This window comes from Electrophorus electricus, chromosome 11 (genome assembly GCF_041902795.1).
Source record: "Electrophorus electricus isolate QZ-2024a chromosome 11, ASM4190279v1, whole genome shotgun sequence".
In the NCBI taxonomy this organism is placed as follows: Eukaryota; Metazoa; Chordata; class Actinopteri; order Gymnotiformes; family Gymnotidae; genus Electrophorus; species Electrophorus electricus.
This window is the reverse complement of record NC_137507.1, coordinates 3,188,441-3,212,262: the sequence shown is the minus strand read 5'-3', so window position 1 is coordinate 3,212,262 and position 23,822 is coordinate 3,188,441. Positions and strand designations below refer to the sequence as shown.

At 41.7% G+C, this 23,822-nt stretch overlaps 1 protein-coding gene across 1 annotated transcript; it reads right to left on the bottom strand.

The window, feature by feature from the left end:
* Nucleotides 1-992: 992 nt before the first annotated feature.
* Nucleotides 993-22,387, bottom strand: vipr1a (vasoactive intestinal peptide receptor 1a). The gene is made up of 13 exons (XM_027001283.3): nt 22,022-22,387; nt 19,789-19,876; nt 17,035-17,139; nt 10,986-11,092; nt 10,596-10,693; nt 9,833-9,965; nt 6,042-6,195; nt 5,300-5,360; nt 4,336-4,402; nt 4,122-4,213; nt 3,812-3,941; nt 3,076-3,117; nt 993-2,606 (listed from the first exon to the last, which is right to left on the bottom strand). Exons 1-13 carry the CDS (start codon nt 22,067-22,069, stop codon nt 2,421-2,423), a joined length of 1,311 nt encoding a protein of 436 aa, XP_026857084.1. The 5' UTR covers nt 22,070-22,387; the 3' UTR covers nt 993-2,420.
* Between the last annotated feature and the right edge of the window lie 1,435 nt (nt 22,388-23,822).

Sequence of the window (23,822 nt, the reverse complement as noted above, 5' to 3'; positions counted from 1 at the left end):
TCTTCTGTACAGGTACAGAGTTGTGCATGTAAACATATAGACATATAGAATTCTACCAACGTTTTTGTTTGTTTGTTTTGCCACAGACCCTCTGGTCCCGAATTAGTATTTATAATTCTATTTTGTCCCCTCTGAGGAAAATAAATATACACTTTGCACAGAACGAAAGTCAAACTTTTCAGACTACTATAAAACAGAACCATAAATCACAGGCTTAAAAGGCAATAAAAATAAAAGGAACGATACGTATGCGGTCATTTCATTAAAAAACAAAACAAAACAAAAAAACATTCTTTCTAACCTTCGGTGTAAGAGCCTACTTTCCACATTAACAATTACGAGCAGGAGATAGAAATGTTGAGGTGGAGGACACTGTTCGTGTTGGTCACATTTAGTTGCCTACGAGTACTAACGAGAGCAAAAACAAGCTCGAGCCTGTCACATAACGGCTCACACGTGGCGTAGGCAGCATGCACGTGCAAGGGTCTTTCAACAAAGGGGACGAACGACGAACGCGCGCGAGAGGCAACAAAACCGAAAACGCGACTTAAGCGATAACGAAGCACAGATATACAAATACACAGAGAGATGAACGCTAACGAGAAAAAGGGGACAAACACTAACGACCTAACAAAGCAGAAACGAAAACAGAACTAAACGAAACCAAAAAAAAAAGAAAACAGAACAAAAGGCATCGCCATGGAAACCACGATGCTAGGCGTGGCGCAGTAAAACAAAACCAACAAGAAACCAAACGAAAACACAAACGACCTAAACAAAGGGGGCAGAAACGGGGGCAAGAGCGGCAGAGAGGCGACGGCAGGATCAGGGACCCCGTAACAGGAACAGGACCTCTAGAGCCATGGTGGCAGCTGCCTGCAGCTAGCAGCTCCGGAAAGGCCAGAGTCATCCTGGACGTAAGGTGCGCCATCTGCGGGCAAGGCACAGCAGGGACAATGCAACCCCCCCCCCCCCCCCCCCCCCAGGAACAGGGTGCAGCGTCAGAGGAGGTGACCACTGGAGAGCAGGAGATAGAAGGCAGAATGGCTTTTTCCACGTGGGAACGGGAAACTGGGCCGGGTTTTCCACAACAGATGCGGGCCTCAGGGCAGAGTTGGATTGACCTAGTACGGGCCTGCCCCGGACATTTCGAACAGGGCAGCTGCGTCTGCAGGAATGCAGGCAATCTGGCAATCTCCCCCAGCCCAGAGGTATCCCATTCAAAACACCAAGTCCTGCCAACCGATGCACCACCTGCCGCTTGATCCATCGTTCGGCTTCAGTACAGTCAGGTATCGAAGAGTACGCGGATGTCTCCTCCATGAGCTCAGTGAGGTCCTTCTGCTGCATCCTTTGGTTGTCAGTCATTATGTCACGTAACAGCTCACACAGGGGGTTGACAGGATGCAAGTGCAGCTGAAAGGGTCTTTTAACAAAACAAAGGGCAACAATACCGAAAATGATACAGAACGCGAAGCACCAAGCAAACAGAACAGTAAATGTAACCAGGCTAAGCATGAAACTAGGTGGATTTACAACAATTGCCAAAAAGGAGAAACTTGAACAAGGGGTATAAATACACAAACAAATGTTAACAAGACAGATGGAAACACTAACAAATAAACAAAGCAAAAGACTAGAAACAAAAGTGGAAATAAATAAAACCAAAACATAGAACACATGGCAGAGGTCGTGCCGTGGGAACCACGACGCCAGAGGAGGGGCCACCATGATGGGGCCCAGTGCACATCTCTGAGGTTTTATGTCATTAGTAATTTTACAGGTAATTAGGTGCTGGGGAAATGCATCCTTATGGCAACATGAACAGCTTAATGAGGCCAAGGAGGAGTGGGAGGTGACCGTGAAATGTCAAGCCAGTAACGGCAAAGAGCCGCATGTGTCTGTGGTGGGAGGACTGGGGATGACTGTCTTCCACAGGCCTCACCTCACCCAGAAGGGTTTGCCAGCAGCCACTTCACTAGAGAGACGTTTGAAAGCAGAGCGTGGCATCCCACTCTGCCTTGGCACAACAGACGCTGGCCTTGCACACAGAGAAGAGCTAGCTGAGTGGTTATAAACATTCACATGTCGAGGAAGCTTGATAATGAGGTTTTCTCTGTGCCAAAAAAGGGGGAGGTGCTTCCTTTCCTACTTCCCCTTTGATACTTCTCCTCCACTGACTGATGAACGAGAAAGACCACAAACATCAACGCATGGACGCGCTGGAGACCATGCATGGCGCTTATCTAACACCAACGGTCAAAAACCCCCAGTCATGAGACAACATACTCCCGGTGAAAAGCAGAGCTGCTAGGGCAGTGGTGAGCAGAATCGGACTTCTGGCCGGAGCGTCCTGGGACCATTGGGAAGAGCTGCGGACTCCGCAGCCAGAGCCATGGGACTCCGTCTGTCAGCCAGGCTCAGATGGTAGAGAAGTTGTCCGGGCAGCTGGAAGCGCGTTGGGTGCTAGGGCTGCACTTGGTCAGCATGGTGATCTGGGTAGCGTTACCGTTGCTCACCAAAGATGGCTGCTGGTACCTGATGTCAGTGTCCAAGAACCTCTGCATGTGCCACCTCCTCCATTTACGCTTGATCTCAGACTGCACCTATATGATGGAAAGATACAGAGAAACAGAGAGAGAGAGAGAGCACAAGAGAGATGGATTTTATGGCTAGAGGAGAGAGCAATAGAGATGAAGGAAGTGAATAAGAACACTCCTACACAAATAAGTCACTTTCAAGAGAGTTAAGGTCACATTTCTTTTGTTCACTTTCATGTCTTATCAGTTTACAGCAGCTAGCTTCAAGTTAGCATTTTCAAAAAGCACTGGAAATTATGGATTAGGAACAAAACAACTTAAAATGTCATCCAAATGTCTATAAAATATCAGTAAACATATCTTGTGGTACACAATATTGTGTAGCCAAACAAATGCACAATGAATCAAACATGACATTTTCTACCACTCAGCAAAGGAAGACACTCTTCTAATGCATGTGCTTGGTCACATGATCTTGACTCTCTCACCAGTTAATTAAGGCTTTGATTCGTATGTGAAATGCTGTTTGTATTACCTCTCCATTCAGGAAACAGTACAAGACAGCAACACAGAAGCCCTAAGGGAGGAAGACCAGTCAGAAGATGGTTACATTACACCTGGATAATGAGAACATGCAGCACTGTGAAAGACCCCAACCCACACACTAGATGCCTTTAGCATCATCCCTAATGCACAGGGTTGCCTGTTATTTAGAAGATACGGTTCTATGCTATCGATTACCCTTGTTCGCAAATTCATCTGGAATGATCGCCATCCGGGTGACATGCCCCCTAGTGGTCCATTTCTCAAACGCATCGCAGTGGGAAGATAAACAGCTGTAGAGACTCATGAGTTGCACTCTATATAAATTCATGATGACCTTTAAGTTCCAATGCTTTGGGGGATGTTCCTTGCTCTACCAATCAACAAGATTTGAAACAACTATATTTATTCTTAATGGCAGGGTGATATTTCATTCTGTGCATTGAGTTTACTGGACCCTAGAGGGAAAATCATTGGTACAAAGATGTGTGAGGATGGTTCTATCCTGATATAGACATTTTTGGCACAAAAAAACAAATTAGGTCACTCTAGATGAAAGGAGGGGCTCTGAAAATCCCAGGACGTGTTTATCACTACCGCTGCCATTTCCTGGATTCTCCTGGCATATAGAGAATCCAGGACAGATAAACAACCATGAGAGGAAAATAAAGCATGTTCGTGTTTGTGTGTGCGGGCATGAGAGAGAGTTAAAGTTCACTGCTGCATACCTGAAAAGAACCCAAGATAACGTCAAACACCAGGCGCATGTATGACTGTATGTCGTGAGGAATAAAGGCAAAAATGATGTAGTTTATTCCAAATAGCGGAATCAAGAGCAGAGTTGATTTTGCCAATTTCCTGCAAAGCATATGTACATGTTTATGAGAAATATTATACATGTACCTCTATCCACTCCATTCCCAAACACAATATATAAAGGATTAAATGTTAATTAAAACATCTGGTATTTTTTGATGTTCATAAAACCTTCTGTGATTTTTAGCTCCAAGTATACTGATGAGTGTAAGAGACACTCACGAGTGCTGGTTCGATTCACTCCTGCCGATGTCTCTGCAATTGATTTTCTGTCGAAGGATCCGGATGATGCATATGAAGAGAACAAAATTCATCTGGAAGCAGACAGATCCGAGCCCAGCTATAACACACTTGAATCCTCCTTACCGTAACAGTAAAACTGAGTGAAAGCAACTGCAAGGTACTGCAGTTAGCCTGCAAGGCTGCACATACTGACCAGAATTATTACCAAAATAGGCGTTTTTATAATCCACCAGAGATTATCATCAATAATATCCCAGCATCTGTAAGAGTAAAAAAATAAACACAGCTTACACAGAGAAGTGGTATAGTCCATTTCCAAATAGGAAGATCAAAGCATGGACATTAATGTCCCTGAAGTTTGAATCAGTGGCACTGTTGCCAAGTGACAGTCACTTTAGTTGAGACACTCTAAACGCTCAGGTCAGATCTATTCCACATTAGTCACTCACTGAAACTCAGGTCTGATACAGTTTTCGCAGAACTGATCTGCACTCCACGTGTGCCACACTAAGGCAATAAATTCCACCTCTATTACATCTTTGCAGTTATTTATGAAGATGAATATGGCTGACTTGTTTTTGAAAGGCATCCTGGGCGACTGTCTATCTGGCTTTGAGTGCGCCCCTGCAGATCTGTACGATCATTGCCAAGAATTCACACGTCTAAACACAGGATGTAATATCAAGCTCAAGTAAATGTATTACTTAAAAAAAACAACAACTTTCAGTTCCTTCAAAATCTACTCTGGCTTTTTCACAAGTATTCACTGCCTACATGCACTATTCTAAAATAGACTATTTCTGACCTTTCTGTTTCTGACTATAGGATTCTTTACTGGGTTCTAGAACAGAGGGAACTGTAAAGCTGTAAAGCTGAGCTAAATGGTTTCTCTTCTCTTTCAAAAGACCTCAATGCCAGAGCCAGCATCTGCAGAAAGTGGCTGTCACTGTATTTGTTTTGTTCACAGCAAACCACTGTAATGCATATACTCATATACTCAGGATGGCATCACGTTTTCCTGAGACACTTGAAGGGAACCGTTTTCAAGAATAAGTACGTGTACACAATAACACTGATGTAAACAATTCAGCGCTAAAAAACTAGGGTGGTAATAAAAGCTTTGACATAGAAAAGGCAGTAGAACACCAATAACTTACCCGACATTGTTTAAGTATGCTTTTGTAATGCTCCATGCTGTAATGAAGACTGCTGGAACTCCTGTAGACACACACACACACAAAATTAAAATAATGAAGCTAAAAATTAGCAGCTCAGCAGTGTTCATTTTCAGCTTCATTATTTTAATTTTGCTAAACAACTTTACTAGTATGTGTGAAGGAATACATGCAGGCCGTGGTTTCCAAATGCCACTTGAGTAAATTCAACAAATCATCTTTCAGCAAATTAGATACACTATACTACATACAGTTTCCAGTATAAAAAATAACCCCAGAGTAGCATAGAGTTCATTTTGGCCTTAAATGAATACTACACTAAAATAGTCTTTTATCAATCCACTTTTTCTTCTGGCATTACTGTAACAGAAAATAGATAACTAATACCTTTCTTTCAAATACACTTGTTCATTCAGTAGGATACAGTGTATAATACAGATGAATCAACAGTCAAAATTTGGTATCAGATTCACAATCACAGATTAATTAGATGGGCTATTCTTTCCTGATACCATCAAAATAACATCTTAATTTCTGTTTCACATTCCTCAGTGTTATCTGATATAAGAATGGGCCTCCCAAAGGGATGTGCGTGTTTCCTGAACTTCTCAAAATGATGAGCCCTTCGTGACTACCGTCCTTCATCGCTAACACGCCGCTGATGTCGTGGAAGTCACAACAACCATAAATCTGGCATTTACTGTTGATCCATGAGCATACTCACCCCAGCCAATTAGAATGTACCACCAGAAGTACTTCCTATGTGAGAAGAAGGAGACAGCGAGGAGGGCGTGCAGGAAGAGGCCCTCCACTAGCAGCCAAAAGAAGCTGGCCATGACCCCGTACTGGAAGAAGACCATCGCTGCCTTGCACCCCACCTGTAATTAACGAGGCTTTGGGTGGATGGTATTTACTGCCCCTCCACCCCTGTGTACACAGCCAAGGCTGGGGCATTGTGTGTTAACTACATGTTTATACACAGAGAAAGGTATTAGCGTTTGCTAGCATAGCTTGGCAGCTGCATGTAGGCAGCCACAAGAGATCTTGCGTAATGGGAAATGTAAACTTTAAGGGACAGCTGCCTATTGGCTTGATGTTTGGATGTGATGTCTTTCTGTAAAAAGATTACGCTTGCATTTTTGAAAAAAAATTGAGGTGAGGTGTATTTGAATTAAAGTTATTTGTTTCTCATTGCATCAAGGTGTACCAGGTGTTCCTATCGTCAAAGCAACAACTGAAAAATTTGATGGTTTATAACTAAATCACAGTTGTTACAGGTTTTGCATTTTTTGATGTTTATATTTCACAAAAATCCACAACCATATTTATTCAGTGGCTTAGCTCATATTGACTGATAAAGGATCTGCTCCATTTGTTTCAATTTTTTTTTTTTTAACCATTGTTACATTGAGAGGACAAATATTGATCACTTAACACTGATCAATACTTGGGTTTTCACAGGGCTTGCGAAAGAGCTCTATAAAAGCCAAGTTCTGTATGAAACATTCATGGAGCTGTTTGACCTTGCCTGGTGTGCTGACGAGAGCTCAGTAGTTTGGCAGCGGGGAAGCTGGAGCATCTGAAAGTGGCGTGACAGACCTGACATATTCTTCAGGCCACCAGCTGCATCCAGCCGACTCATTACAGCTACGCATAGAGTGTTTATAAAGGAGACTAACATGCACCTAAAACCACTTCATATAACACACACGGACATAGGCCTCCCAAGCATTAGTCCTTTTAGTGACCAAAAATACTTTCTGTTGTTAAACTGCTACCCACTATAAGCAGTTTACTTGATCGATTCATGGGATCCGAAGTGGCCTGACCAAGGAAAGGCTTCGCTGAGTTCCGCTGTGTAATGCAGAGTAAACACAGGCTCTCTCCACACCCGGAGAAGGATACCATTAGCAGCCTGTCCAAAGCCTCTGAAGGCTTTGACAAACACGACACTGCCTCACGGTGCCTCCAGATCAAGGAACATTTGATCAGGCACCGTTTGGAGAAAGTAAAGCTAACTTAATGCAAGACAGCTCCAGCACGTGATGGGGCACTGTTTGCTTCAGGGGAGAGCTACGCATGCTTGAGCTGCGCTGTCGTCAGAGTTTACCCCAGGTACATGTCATACAGGTTTTTTGGGGTTAGGTGAACAACGTGCACTGGAGGAAAAGGTATTTGGGTTGAAAGTATTTCTATTAGTAGGATTCATTAGAAACACATGAGGGAAAGCATGCATCATAAACGTCTTATTAGATAATTTGTGACATCATATGCCACGTCAAACATTTGGAATGATCTGCATTTCTGCATAAACTGGTTTTAAAATATGATATTGACACAGTCATTCTCTGGCTTTGCCTGTGCCCTGTGTCTTGCTTTAATCTGTCTTTGTTTCCACATGCTTCATTTGTCATGTGCTTTGGGTTTTTTTCTTTGCTCCTCCTATGCTCTAGCTCCTTGCCATACACCTCACCTGACTCCTGTCTCTAGCCCCTATTGGAAGTTCACTGGTGGCAGTACTGTAAACTTCTAAATTGTATAAGCCACAATATCTGCCTCACTTGTAGTCAGACAGTAATGTTTTACTAATAATGCCATAGCCAGGCGGCTATAGGCCGGCCCCTATAGTGAAAATCAGAAATTTCATTGGTCAGCATTGCTGTCATTTTGCTAATAGTACTCTTACATTACAGAACCCCTTAAAATATCAAGCAGAGGGACACACAGACATGTACAAGGCAGGGAGTTCCTGCAGCCATACTAATGGGCAGTTTTGACAAGTACCACATTGAGAAATGTGTCCTATACTAACAATCTAAAGGCAAGCTTATATGTTTTTTTTTTCTGCGTAATTGTTGTTACCTCTTCCCTTAAGGGGAAACACTGAGCTACAGTGGGCCCCTGCGGGTGCAGTCCGTCACCTCCGTCACAGGCTTTGTGTGCCGATTTCTTTTTATACTGTGTCAGACTCATTCCTCATATTCTACAGGGCTCAGGGAACACTAGGGAAAAGTAAAGCTTTCAATGCGCCTTCATTGATTCCAGATGAGAAATGGGCCTGTGGAGTCATGGGTGTGAACACTAAAAGACTTCACTACGGGTCTTGGCTAAAATAAAACCCCACTCAAGAAACATGTTTTCAGAGCATTAAGCTCTGCAAGGTACTGCTCTCTGTTGCCTTCACCAAAACATCAGCACCACTGATAAACCACTAATATCGTTCTGTAAGAGCATGTGGATTTGTTCTTAACTTCTCAATTTTAAAATTCCCAAATGTAATACAAAGATGTTATAAAGATATAAAATTATAAAGATGTTATAAAGATATAAAGTTATAAAGACACATATATTAAGAAATCACTTTGCTGCATTAGCAGCTGCGGTACGAACTGCTCTAGACTAAATTCAGTTGTTATCAATGGAGTTTCAGTAGTTATCAGCGGTTTTAAAAAATGAGCACAAATGATTATAAAGTAAACACACAATAGAATAGGAGCTATGGTTATAGACTTGCCATGCCATATCTGTGTTTATATAATAAAGTCCCAATTTTGTATTTAAACACAGATTAAAAATCCTTAGTGGAGATAGGAGGTTGTTCTACAGCAGTTTTTCAGCAGCAGTAGTATTTAATATGGTAGCAGTAGTATTTCATCGATAGTAGTATTTCAGTATTTAAGCAGTAGTAGTACCAGAAATGTATATTTTCTGAATGAATAAACCTAAGCAAGGCAGTCAGCGTGGACTACAAGCCAGCAGTCAGCTGGTTTCCTGTTCTAGGTAGCAAAAGCAAACCGCATGCATGGGTCTGTGAAAGGAAGGATTTCAGCCTCAGATGCAACACCTCCAATGAATCAGAATCACCCAGCATGTAACCTGCAGGCCAATCACACTAGCAAGGTGTCTGTGAAAGCTAAAGTTGATCTACATCTGCACAGTTACTCTTCACGAACGGGTCAGTAGGCTATAAATGATGCAAGCTAAACGATGGGGAGCTTAGAACTGTTTGTGAGTTAGACAATGAGCTTTCAGACCCACTGAGCAGCACAAGACTAAGGGTCAAACATCTCCCGCAAGACAGGAAACAAATCTGGAAACAGCTCTTACTGCAAGGCTTGTGGAAAAGAACCAGAAGACCTGGGTCTCCGACCTTTGTCCGCTTTGTTTATGGGGTTATTGTACATAATGGACCCATACAGCCCTGAGTTTTGGATCCTAATAGAGTATAAATGTCCTTCAAGCTCTTGAGGCATTTCTGCGGACGTGTCTGTTTGAGTACAGTAAAGCCGATGTAAACAAACGGCCTTTAAAATACAAACTGTGAGTGAAAACCGATCCCCAGTCTATCACATCTAAAACTGTTCAAAGCACTCATTATAAAATGCCATATCCAAAGCCATTATCTTCAATGAGCTAACGTAAAGCATTTTTAAAACATCTTTTTGATTGATTTTTTAAAAATAAAAATGTGTTTTAGATGTTGAAAAGCAGGCGCGTTGAGACGGAGGAACTTACGGATCCTGAGTCACACTCATCCGGCTCCACCACCACGTACAGCACCACGTCCTTCATGATGACCGAGACGGCCTTGACGATGAAGGCCAGGAACAGGTGGACGTGGATGTAGTTCCTTGTGCAGTGGAGTTTCCTGCAAAGGCCGCATGGCATAAAAATGTCAGTCTTCCCGCGGAGCTCTACGGGGTTTTCCGCATGGGCAAATGTTAAGCTTAACACTCACACACAACTTTGTTTTCTGTGACGTGTATTCAGCTAGTTACATAACCCCTTCAGAGTGGGTCCAGGTCGGGGAGCGTCTGGTACATGTTGTTTTCTGTTATGAGAGGACAGCATGCTACTCGGTGGGCTTGTCTTCGTGTTTAATTGGCCGCGTGATTCTTTGAAAGCCACAACGGGAAGCTTCTAAAGACGTGACCTGCAAACTGAGGTGCGCTATTGTGCTGCTCCTCCCTCTGTGATGTTCTGTCCGTCGCACTCTGAGACATCGCATCTGGCTTAATACTCTTACTGGACATTGTCCACCAGACTTTAACACAGACTTTAATGACATGAGTCACTCTGGGCCTCTCTCATTGCGGTGTTTATGGTGATGTACAGCCTTAAACAGACGGTAAACTCACAGTGGCATTGCAGTGGCGTCAACACTTGACCGTAACAATAAAAGGTTTAGGCCTCTCTCAGCATTACTTCCTTTCTAAACGCAATCAGAGCTAGTTTCTATGTTCTTGTGAAGTGCGATATGGCGCTGGGAGGGACTTACCTGAAAAAGCACAAAATAAAGACGGCGACGATAAGGGATATCAGAGACATGGTGTGGCCAATGGTGTATCCGATCCTCACAGAGACCAGGAATTCACCCTGAAGTAACAGCACACACACGGATAAGCTGGCAACCACGGTTCCCATCAACCTACAATTTGTCACTTATACTGTATATTGTACTTGTATATGTACATAGACTATGTGTCTTAATTATATGGTCTGCATATAGTTTTTAAGATACGGTAACTTTAAAACCTTATTAGCTCAGAACTGTTGACGTGATCAGCTGACAGCTGATTTCAGCCCCTTTCCAAAAAGCTGTTAAAAGCTTGACAAACACAGAGAATCCTTCTTACCCATTAAGACCATCAAAGGCAGTCATACGTACCACATCTTCACCCTCTGTGAAATTGAGACTATAGCCACAGTTCTGTGCCAAAACACTGGGGTCAATATCGGTCCAGCCGTCCTCAGTACAGGTCTTTGATATGTTACCTACAGAGAAAAGGCAGGATAGATTATGGCCATCTTTGAAGTTGTAAAACACAAAAATGGCCCCGCTGAACTACACTTGCTCATGCCCCCAAGTTTCTGTGGGAAAACTTAAATTAAGGAATAGATATAATGCTCCCCTCACTCTGCCATGTGTACGTGTCAGGAGCACACAAACTCATATCCTTCTGAGATGGGTCTCCACCAAGCAAAGAAACAAAAAAGACCTACGAGTCTATTGGCAAGTGAATTATTACCCCGGCAACTGAAGGATCTCTCCACAGTCACAGTCAAGGAAAATGTCTTTAATACATTTTTAATAGTCCATTGCACCTCCCTTAGCTCTGAGCAACCGTCTCCACCATTAAGGCTTGCTGAGAGGCTCAGAACACCTTTTCCTCGTCTTTCCACATGCCACCCCGCCCTCCCCCGGGTTGTAAACAAAACATCAGTGAGCGCCTTTCCCTTGTTGCACTGGAGTGAGCTATGTCTGCCTGAAGGAGGTGTCACACAGGGAAAATGGACAGCTTTGGATTTACATCCTGTTCAATGTTCCTGCGTCTCATGCCAATTCCCAAGTGTAATTGGGTCAGATTAAAAAGAGACAGAAAGACAGAGAGAGGAATAAAGAATGGGAGACAGACTAAGGAAAGAGTGCCTGATTGAATTGGGCCTGATTTATCTCCGTCTTTGGGGAAGTCGAGGAGATGAAGGGCTCATCATCTCCTGGGTATCTTCTTTTCATACCCCCCCCCCCCCCCCCCACACACACACACACCCTCCTCATCATCATCATCCCACCCCAAAACATGAAGTTTGACCCGTCACACTTCTGCCCGCAGGGAAATCATACAGGAAGGCCGCAAGGGTTCATTAAGCCACTTTCAACATGGAAACGGACGTCGCTCTGGGACGCTCTGTGTTTTAATGCGGCCTTGCAACTCTACCCTATATACCCTACCCCATGTACCTTTCCACTTTAACATATACCTACATTTAATTTATAACCTAATTTATCCAAAGTGTTGAATTAGGTTACTTAAAAATCACGGATTACAACATGTATAGCAAAAATGGCAGGGATGATGTGAAAACAGTTTTACATCCAATTAAAAACTGATATGTTGTTTTAAAGTGTTACTTCAGTTTGGGAGCTGCTTGGCAACTAGTATTGTTATCCACAGCGGTTTCCCCAGGAGGCTGATTGGTTCATACTCCCTCTTTAGCTGCTCCAATTAGAGAAAGGCTCCATGAATAAATTATCGCCATCTCCACGTCAGAAAATATGCCTCTAATTTGCAGAGCACTCATTACTCCTAAGAAACAGGCAGCGACTAATGAAGGTTGGGGGGGGGGACTTCAAGGAGCACTTATACATGCACTTTGTCCATGAATCATAGTTCCAGAAGACAGAGTGAAATAGAAAACAAAGTAGAGAAAGATGCTTGAATATTTAAGCAAACAACATGTTTGTAGCACATATGGTTTGAGTGGATTTAAATTGGTTATTATCATCTCATTACACATGTTCTTGTCATTTGTTGGAGGTGGTTCATTTTCTGTAGAGAGCAGTGACACAATCAAATAACAGCCCTATTAGGCTCTCCGGCGACAGCAATTTTCACATACACATACCCAATCATTTAGCCACAGAATTTCAAATGTCAATAAAATCATGACATATAAATATTTAATATTTAATTTCATATAAATATATTTGCTAGTTCCTTGGCTAATCTACTCATCCAGATATGGCGTGCATCACGGACGCACAGGACACTCTCGTGGAGATTAAGGACTAGACAGAAGGAGGTAAACTACCACTGTTCGGGTCAGCCCAGCGGGCAGGGTCCGTTTGGAGGAATGCTTTTATCATGCCGAGGTGCAAGGGCCAGGGATTCTCTTGAGGGCAGGAGTGATTCGCATGGGAGCAGGGTTGCTTCGGTGCAGTTGGGGCCATGGGCGACGCTGCAGGGGTGCAGTGGAGGCAACGCTCTGGCTGGTGCAGGTGAGCGTGTGTGGTTCCACGTTGGACATACGTCACGCTGGCCCCTGCTGGTAAAACATGGTACATTGATTCTATTAAGAGCCTCGGTCACTGCAGGGACGAGTCCTGAAGGGAGGCCTGGTTAGACAGAGCAAGTCGTCAAATCAGCACGATTCAGGCATCCTGAACAAAGCCATGGGTTGAAATAGAACAATGCACGACAGGGAGCTCAGTTTCTCACATGTTTAACTCTAATAGGTACAAAAGCACAATTTACAAGCAGGAGTCCCAATCTAGGGAACAACTGCTAAGCACCTGTTGACAATATAAGAAACAAACAACTAAACAAATAAATAAACAGCTCCTACTCTTTGTAGATCAAGGTGCATGAATGTGCCTGCCTTAAGACGTAGCTCAATTTGTTAGGTCAACTTAAAGTTGCTCTAGCGTAAAATATTTAAAGAAGCATAAAAAAAACATGAGGAACCAAAGTTCAGTCCACAAAGCAGACACCTTTTCTTGTGACCTGATCAGGTTGCCGGTCCCTTCTGGGCTATGGCAGAGCAACCTGTTTCCACCACCTGAGCGATGAGCAGAGAAAACTCCTTTGGTTGCGTCTACTCCAGAGCACCCATGGAAAAAATCTAGCTCCACAGGGACAGGGGGCCCCACCCGATTTATGACGTTCCTGGAGCCACGTGGCTCCGTGTTTCATAGCATTTGTTTTCTTCCCAGCTACACTACAACATGGAGCAAGCTCTCCTTCTGAACGACACCAGGGCCTATAGCCTCACTGACAGCTGGGCCAAAGCATGTCACCCCTCGTATAGAAACCGCACAGCACAGACATGGCACTGCAGATCCATTTGTCTGAGCATGAAGACGCCGGATACGTTTTTTACGCATACTTTCCACTCTTTGACTTATCTGAACTTTTTCCCAGCAGACATTGTAAATTAATAATAAAAGCTTATATGTCAAAAAAGTATTAGTAGGTAATATTTTAGCAGTGCAGTGCCAGGGGGTCAACAACAGCAGGCAGGATTCTGGGAAAGACATTCCTCCCTGCTCAGAAAGACTCAGACTGCTCGTCGTAAATCCTCTCGCTCTTCTACACGTGCCGGTGTTACACCTCGGCTTCTTTTTGTTCCTCTTCTATTGTGACGCCGAGATCGTCATGCCCGTGAAGGATTTACGCCACCGTTCTCTGTGGATCACAGCTCAGCATTCCTTCGATCCGTTATCTGCTTTTCCCATCCAAGCCACTGGGGTTGAAGCTAGCTGCCAGGCCAGTCCACCCCCACGCTCACACGAGGTTTCTCCCCGACTCATCTGGCCAGTATCACCGGTCTCAGGAGGTTTGTTCAACGGTGAATCCCACGGACAGGCGAGGGAGATAAATCTTCAACACTTCACCCTGACAAGCCTAAATCCTTCAATCCATGTTTTGAATGTGCACCAGAAAGAACTCTCTCAAGGGCCTCAGGGGGCTTTTTTTACAGGCAAAGCTTGTCTCCTTCATCAAGATGGAACTATGACCTGGAAGCCATTAGATATATCTAAACAGGGTTTATAGGGATATCACACTGCCTGTATATCAAAGCTATATTTCTGTCAGAGGACCAAATGACAAAAGAATACTCACACGAAACTGTCATACTAATAATTAAATGATAACATCTGAGTAAAAAAAGGTGTGTGATTCATAGCATAGGTCATTCATATGACTCATCATCAAATGGATCAAGTTATTTTCCATATACATCTGGCTAACTTTTGACCTTTAAAAAATTAACCGCACATTCCATGTTGATCCAGAGATTTGTCACTGTTGCATCACATAAAACTAATTTCCCTCTTATGAGAATTAAATAGTCAGGTTTTTGAGTGAAACGTTTTGGAGTTACTTTAAAGGAAGCTTATCGCTGCCAGAAGGTTTCATGTAAAAAATCGGTTTTACCTGAAATGTTATTGTTGCAGTCTAATAACTCACACAGCATTGAACTCTGCTGCTGAACATATCACTCCCTGCATTCACTTCTACACTACTCTGAAGTCATTTGTGCATGCACAAAAAAAAATAAAAAATGATGGATGCTGTGCAAAATAAATTCTGAAAATCTCTCAGACCTGTACAACAAACACTGGGCAGATTTGTGTTATAGTGGGTTATGAAACTAAATCTGTACTGTGGAAATGGCTCAGTAGTGGATAAGAGAGGCCGCATGGGCTTCCAAAACCCCTCATCACCAAAATGCATCACAACACATGTTCCAGTCCCATTATGTGTGGATAACTTAAAATCAAAATCAAAATAGCGGTCTTAAATGATGCCTGATGTCATCTCATATCATTTTTATTCACTATATTCTCCAATACTTGTCTCATTAACATGTCTCCTATATTATCCGTCTCAGTGTACAGGTTGCATAAGATATTTGTCAAAGAAAAACTTTTTTTGTAAAGAAACTGTTAAACATTTTTTTAAAAGTACTAGTCAAAATATACTATTATTATTATTATTATTATTATTATATAATTGCATCATGATATGATATAATACAATTGTATCATGTACTGGATCTTACTGGAGATTTAAATGAATTGTAAATTCAAATAAAGACACCATCACAGTCCAAAGCCAAGAACACTTCCATTGTAATATGCAAATGCAATGAAATAAATGAAAATTCTTGCAAATTTTATTACCTTACTGGCTATTCCATTCATGAAGAATTCCTGAACTAGAGGAACTACATGAGAAAAGTATCATACATGTCATTTATTATGTATGTCCCTGTTTATATTTCAAACAAACTTGTGAATACTTTTTGCCAATATAAAAACAATCTAAAATGTCTCAATGTCAAACTCAGAAAAATAGTTCTTGTTTGCATACAGCAGACTTCGGCCACATCTGTACCGCGAGGAGGCGGCAGGCTGTCAGAGAAGAGGGAAAATAATTCCTCGGTGTGAATAGGAGCTTAAAAGGGAATGGTTTCAGGAGTTTAAGGAATAACCCTCCCAAAAAACTTCAGATACTTCATAACTCCATATTGTGTAGCTCCAGTATGGAAACACGTCAACCACCTCATATCACCTCTCTGGAAATGGTCAAATGATTCTTTGCCCTGCGAGACATGGCCATAGTGTGTCTCTACAGTCCGGCGCACACGCCTTCCAACAATATACTCTCATTCTCTGACATCTTATCAATGACAGACACATCTTATCAAAGAGGACAAAGGTAGAAAATTCTCTGCATGCATAAAAAATGTTTTATGGTACGATCCCAATACGCGCAGGGGGTTTGCTAGCCCTCATGAACAAAGCCTACAGCCCGCTGTAACTCACAGACAAGCTCTGGCATCCATGCTCTTCATCCAAACACGTGAGATGCTCACATCAGGGGACACGTGTCCCACCGGGGTTTCTCTAGAGATTAATCCGTTACCAGCGTCAACGGTGCCACCAAAGTACTGTGCATTCTCCCAGAGTGTCAAGTATTATTATTATTTGCATTTATATAGCCCATTTCTCAAACTCAAGGTCGCTTTTACAAATATCGTTTTTTCCCCCAACTCACACACCTGATGAGAAGCGACAGCGTACTCTCGGTCAGAACGCACAGGGTGCAGGGAAAGGGAAAGAGGTTAAAACCAGGACAGGGCACCAAACATCATATCGTTTCATCTTCTCTCTCTTAATTCCCCCCCACCAGACCTTTAAGCACAGATCGTTCAGCACACTTACAAATACATTTGATGAAGGAGCAAAACGCGAGTGGGGGAAGTATAATAAAATGGCTTTAACGAAGAACGTAACAAAAGGGACGAACCGAGGCAAAATCTAAAGAAACAAACAAAAAATAAAAAATGCGAACGGACGAAAAAGGAGTCTCCGGGATCGCAAGGGGGAACGAGAGTTGGGAAAGCACACAGACCGGTGTTGGGTTTACCTTTTTGATCGCTGACGTGACTGAAATAATTGGGACAGGGGATAGTGACCAACTCTCCAGCGCTAGCCGATGGCCAGCACGCAAAGTTCCATTCGCCGTCGCAGTCTGTAGAAAGAGGACAGCAGGTTGGTCTCTGTGTGCAGAGGTTTACCAAACGGTACAACATTTTCACTCGAAAACCGCTCATGTTGCTAACACAACCGGCTAGCAAGGTTTAGTCAGCATGATGGCAACTGCATATGTACTGCGCCCATTATCCGCATTAGGCTTTTCGAGTAAATGAATGATTTTATTATGATAACCTATATGATAATCATCACATATGGGGTCAGCACACAGCAGAAATGCCAGTTTGCAGTAAAAGTGTTAAATGTACTCTTATAGTTATCATCTTGACTAACACAAGAAACATTGGGTGAAAATGGGTTTTGTGACGTAGAAGTAAAGAAAAATGTAACGTTACATGTTACTGCATGCACAAATCCAGTTTACTGGGAGAAAATATGTTACAGTGTCATAATCCTACCAAACCAGCAGCAGGTATCCAAAATAAACATGCTGAGAGATTCACAAATTATTCCAATATAGCAACTGTGATAAGTCTATCTAAACAGATTGTTAGATTGCTAATTCCATAATAATTCAGGCATTTAATATTTTATTGTTCTTGTTGAAATATATGCTTGACTTTTCATTGCATCCTATGCTGATGCTGGCCTTTCTGAAAACTGGTGACTCTGATCACCATAGCAGCTTTTATTTGACATAGAGCAACATTCATAAAGGATTGTCATCTTCCCTCACCCATCTTGTTACTGACTCTGCATGAAAGTTTAACAAGCTGTTGGTAATTCACTGTCATTCTTGTTACATTACTCTGGAACAGCATATGACAAAGAAACCCCAACCGAGCATGTTATCACTTGGGAACACACACATTCACATTGCGCCTAATTGTACGCAGTCTCAACTGTTGCACATTACTCTAGGGAGGTTCTATGTTTTTGTTTTTGTCTTGTTGTTATTTATGTTTTGCTTTATATCACATGGCACACAAATGACATCACTGAAACCCAAATTTCTAAGAAGCTCCACCTTCAGACTGCCGCCACCTGTCATTGCATTGTTTATTAAAAATGTAATTAAAGTAGATTAGCTTTGTCTGGACGAGGGAATAGTCTGCACTTCACTCTGATTAGTTGCATGTGCAGGGGTGAGGTCGTAAAACACACACAGATGTTTGCATCATTTAGGAGACACTGGTACATTCTGACACTATGTCTGCTTGAGATTACAAGCAAAGGGTCCATAAACCTATTCAGAGAAGTACAAAATCTATAATAAATCAATAATAAGATTATATTTCGTCCACTAATAACTGTGGATTTCACTCTTATCCTCCCTGAATAGGCCATTTCTTCACATGTATAGGCCTTTTGAACATGACATAATATCGATTCTCAATATAAGGTTCTGGGTGACACCCACGTGCGGTTTCCAACTGTGTCACAGACTGGTCTGGGTGTGATAAAATAAAAGCAGAAACAAGAAATACACTCTCCTCACATAATGCCTGTTCATGCCACCACAGGACATTTCTTGTATTTCAGGAAATATTGCCTGGTGGTAATGGAGTTAGAAAAAAAAAAAAAAAAACAATAATAATAATAATAATAATAATAATAATAATAATAATAGTAATGATAATATGTCTAAAATATATATAGGGCAGGATAGCATGAATGTGCTTCTATTTTTGTCACTCATCCTAATTAAAAAGCAGGTTCTTCTAAAGGCTCATTTATACAAACACACATTATCCACTTATAAAAGGATCTCCTAAATCCACTCATTCGTGAGATAAGACTGACTAGTGCTAAGGTCCTGACTCTTCTTATTGTCCAAGTAAAATATAAACTGTTTTGCTTAATTATATTGGTTTTGCCCAAAAACATGCGATTTTAATTGGATCTGATAATTGCTATACGAATTCAAACAAATGTATTGTTATTTTACACTTCTAAAAATAATATCCTAATTTTTACCAAGATTAATAGAGAATCTTTAGAACCAACTTTTATCAAGTAAATTCAGACAGTTCCTAATAATCAGAGATGCTCTGTATTGTTGTGTTATGTTATATTTTGGTGAGCAGCTCTGTACAGCATGTGTTGATGAAGAGCCATATGATTCATTGCTAACAATAAAAATAAAAAAAAAAGTTATAAAGTTGCTTCAGAGTCATTGGCCAGTTTGAAGTAGCATGCTGATACTTCAAAATAGCTTCAGTGTAACTATTCAATTGTTGCAATTGCAACAAGCAATTTGCAGCACTTTGGCAATGTTGCTGTGGAAACACGCGATTTTTGGCACTTTTCTCAATAATTGCTTAGAGCAAAGATGCTATAACATAATGCTATAACATAACTCAGTAGCTTGCCCCATCCATTTACAATGACAATAAACTGTCCTCTTACTATCTTTAAAAGATAGCGACAGTAATGAGTCCTGAGACTTTATCATGTTTTTATTGGCAACTATTTTATAATATATCTACTGTAAAATAACTCTAACTTAATTTAACATAATACACTAAATGGATCATTGTGATTATTAGCGAAGCCAGGGCTTACCCTTACAATCACACTGCTAACATCACTATAGGAACATTGCACCACTGACAATCACAGGCAAACACATTGACTGTATCCAGCATTCACAGCAGTTACTATTATACATGGAATGCAAACAAACCTGATGTGATATTTTCCAACTGTGCCAGACACTCATCTTTCTCCATCTCCAGGTCTATCATAATGTCACACATCTGGATAGATAACATCTGGCAGGACAAATAAAGTCAATGTTTATATCTTTGTTTATTTACTCAGCACTTACTCAGGAGTAAGCTGCATTTCATTTTACCACAGTTTTGACATTTACACAAAAGGTTATAGGCGACGCTATTGTGGATGACTGAAAGGAAGAATTCCCATCTGAGTGCTGAATAGGGCTGACTGAGGCTCGATGGCAAGCAAAGAAATGGTCACAATTACTGCACAGAGCAAGCCCTGCTGCTTCTGGAATGCTGTTCCTTTCATTGTTGAGTGACACCACACAAAGAGCAGACAACCCATGTTGTTCTTCCCTTACTCTGTGGTTCCAATGGCAAGCAGAGAGGTTCATTTACAGGTGGCACAAATCAAATGTGTATTATGCACCTCCTAATTTAACTGAAATTCCCATTTTAGCCATTCTTTTCTTCACTCGCAAGTTTTCCTTTGCTAGTTCAAAAATAATCGGACATCTTTGCATTGCTTGAAAACCTCCTGAAGACAAGATGACATGAATCACTGTCTCCACCACCTTTCCATGACTGTGTCCAATTTTCCTTAAGGAGTCATTTTCATTATTTGATAGCATGCGCCCCTGGATTCCTCCAAACATCAACAGAGGACAGTGAGATTTAGTGTGGTTATTTTGGCAATCAGAGCCACTCCATAGGTCTATAAATCTTTACTCCGAATGCCAGTGATAGCCTCAAACCAGACCCATATGGCTGCAGAATGGTCATTCTTAGTCCAGAGCTTTGATATCAGGTACAGTTTGGGATGCTGAGCTGAAACAGAGCTCTACAGCCCACATGACTAATGAAGCAGAAGCACCATGGTGTGAGCATCCTGTGTGAATCTCATTAACATATAGCACATATGTGTCCACACATCAGTTGGGAAAAAGGCAAAGGTTTTACCATTTTTCTGTTATCTGGCCCAGTCAAATGTTAACAGTTATCAGCAAAGACAGAAACACGCACAAGACAGTAACACTCCTTCACAGGTAGATATACGTCAGAGGGGCATGTAAAGAAACGCGTCATAGCTTTTTAAGTGGTGGAATGAAGGTAAAACATTGTGACCAAGGACACGTCTGCCTTTGGACCTAACCAACCAACAATGAAAGCGGTTGCCATGGTGTCGCATCTAGCAGAGAAAGTCAATGCATTGCTATCTTGAATTAAGATTGCAACAAGGGAAAGCCAACCTTTGAATCTCAGAACGCGACCCACGTATATGGACATGGAGGAATTCCCCTATGGCATCTCTACCAACATGTATCAATCACTGACATGTGGCGTTACAGGTTTTATGGAACATGATATAACAGTTCTCAGTAACATCCAGTAAAATGTCACCTGCCTTTCCCAGAATACAAACATCTTCATGAGGTCATATGTGTCATGGACTGCTCCATGTGCACCCCACTGACATCCTGAAATCCTACTGATTACACATCTGTGAAATACTCTCACACTTAATTAGTTAATTACTGTTAAACTTCACTTATTCGTTTCAATTATTATTATGACATGTTGTATCTAAAATATACCTTTCTAGTTAATAAAAACATTCGATCGGGTTATATAAAATTAATTCTGGATTTTTCCGCTGTCGTCTTAAAACTGCGCTATTACTCGGAAATTCCCTACAGTGGATAAAACATGAACTCTTTTAAGATGGATTATGTCCTCAGTACCAGTCTGTACGCAGTGCCACTCCTAGCGGGCAGCCAGACCTGCGACAGTGCACTAGTCTACATCATAAACAGTTCCTGAACTCACCTTAAGCATGAAACGTAAACGCAGTGTAAGGACAACTGAAAGTTCACGTAATTCATGCAACATTTCATTCAAACTTCTAATCATTAGTAGGCTAGTCGCGGTATTTTATGATGTTATGCCGCCAACAAAACGCTGACAAAGGAAAAGTCAGTGCCGAATTGAAAAATTCGTACAATTAATTTCTAGCGAAGGCTCCTTCAGAAAATGCCTGCTGTCAGACATGTCATGCGCCGAACGTAACACTGGAAATATCTTAACTACATACACGTTATGTAAAACTGCAAATATCGACACTACTTCTTTGTATCCTTTCTAAAATGAATAATAGTATACTTTCTAAAATATCCGTTCTGTTTGCAGAGTACTCACCGGTCCAAGCAAACAAGTTAAACAAAAAATGAGCACAGATTTGGACATATCCGTAAGGCTTTAGGTTATTTTGAGCGCGCCTCGGATGCCAGCTGTTCTTTCACTTCTTCCGTTTTTCTGCGCATATAAAAACTTCGTAGGAGTAGGTGACATTAAGCAACTTTGCTACGCTCCGCAAAGTAATTGTGGGCACGGCCGTCGATGCAGAATCTGTCGTCTAGGTATGAATCCTGACCATGCATAATTCAGTGCCCCCCTTTCGCAACCAGAACGGCACCCCATTCATACCCGCTCCTTAAGTGTTCCGAATGCGTTGGACACCAGCCAGCAAGAGTTTACACTGTAATCGTAGGGCTTAATGTTAGAAGTGACAGTGTGGAAACGGCCATCTAACGCAATTTACTCATACTCGAGCAGTGTGTACACAAGCCGTCTCTGAACTTGTGGCCACTTGTAAATGACTCCCTTTCTTCGTCTCACATGATCATTTATTTCCTGGACAGCACAATAAGTGTTGATGCAAACAAGGACTCAGTCTGCCGAGATAATGACCTAGTGCTATATTCATAAAAATGTCACATTTTTCCCAGATGTCCTTCGAAGGGTAAAACAATATGCAAACCAACACACCAAAGCAAACATTTCACTCCTGACGCGCTGGAGTAATTTGTCTCTGCAGTAAGTGACTGTGGGTGGTTCTCTGTACGAGAATCTCTAACACTTCCCTCTTCTGAACAGGCACGATTTTATCTCGATCTGAGTACCATTGTATTCACATGATGATAGCGCAGTGCAATTATTTAATATTTGAGTCACTGCATCCAGCAAGTTGTCTAAATAGAGTGGCTGTAATACATATGTAGATACGATGTAATACAAGAGTACTTAAGGATGCTTAAGGGTGTACTGTAGTGGAAACATTATAAATACAATGTCATTAGGAGCACCTTCTTTAGTTAAACAGGTAATAAAAGCTCTGACAATGCTTTGACTTTATACTCGTTTCCTCTTTGCAAAATAATGTGCAAATCTAATGTAAAGTAGAACAGAATATTAAACTGATTTAAAAAAAACGGCCACCAAACTTGTGCGTTGAGTGAAAACCTGACAGACGGAAAATCAAGGGGTTTATATATCGTCGCAAAGCGCTAACATCGGCTCTTGCTTGGCTGCCACCCCTGAACCCTGGACATTTGCCACTAAAAATCTCTAAATGGCAAGCTAAAAGGCATGCTTTAATTATGTCATCAATAGGCCTAAAAGAGGGTCTATATTCATCTGGAAAAATCAATACTATGTGCTCATGGCATGCATCTGTTTACAGCCCAGTGCAGGTCAGATCTTATCAAGTGTGTGGTGGGTAGCCCAGTATTTCTTCAAGATCTAGTACATTTTTCTTTAGAACAGCATCTTCTAGATGATGAGCTGAATACATTTGCATAAGGGGCAAAGATGTGTAAATGCAGCTTCCTTTCAAATGGTATCTCACGCCTCTGTGATGGTTAAAATCAAGTGGAATCTACCAAAATCCCCACATCCCTTCCTTGTACAGCTAAAAAGTGAGATGCAACATTCAGTACTTTAACCTGGACCATTTTAAAGTGTGTCAAATTCGAGACAATTGTCAGATTAGTGGAGTCTAACAAAAGGTTGGTGGCTGTCTCTTCATTTATTCTCTTGATCTTGCCAGAAGGTCCTGAGCAAAAAAACAATTTAGCCTCAGCTCCAGTGCTTATGTCCAGTTAGCACACCGAAGTTGTTTAGATCTTATAATTTTTTTTGTCTTAAAGATATACCCCAA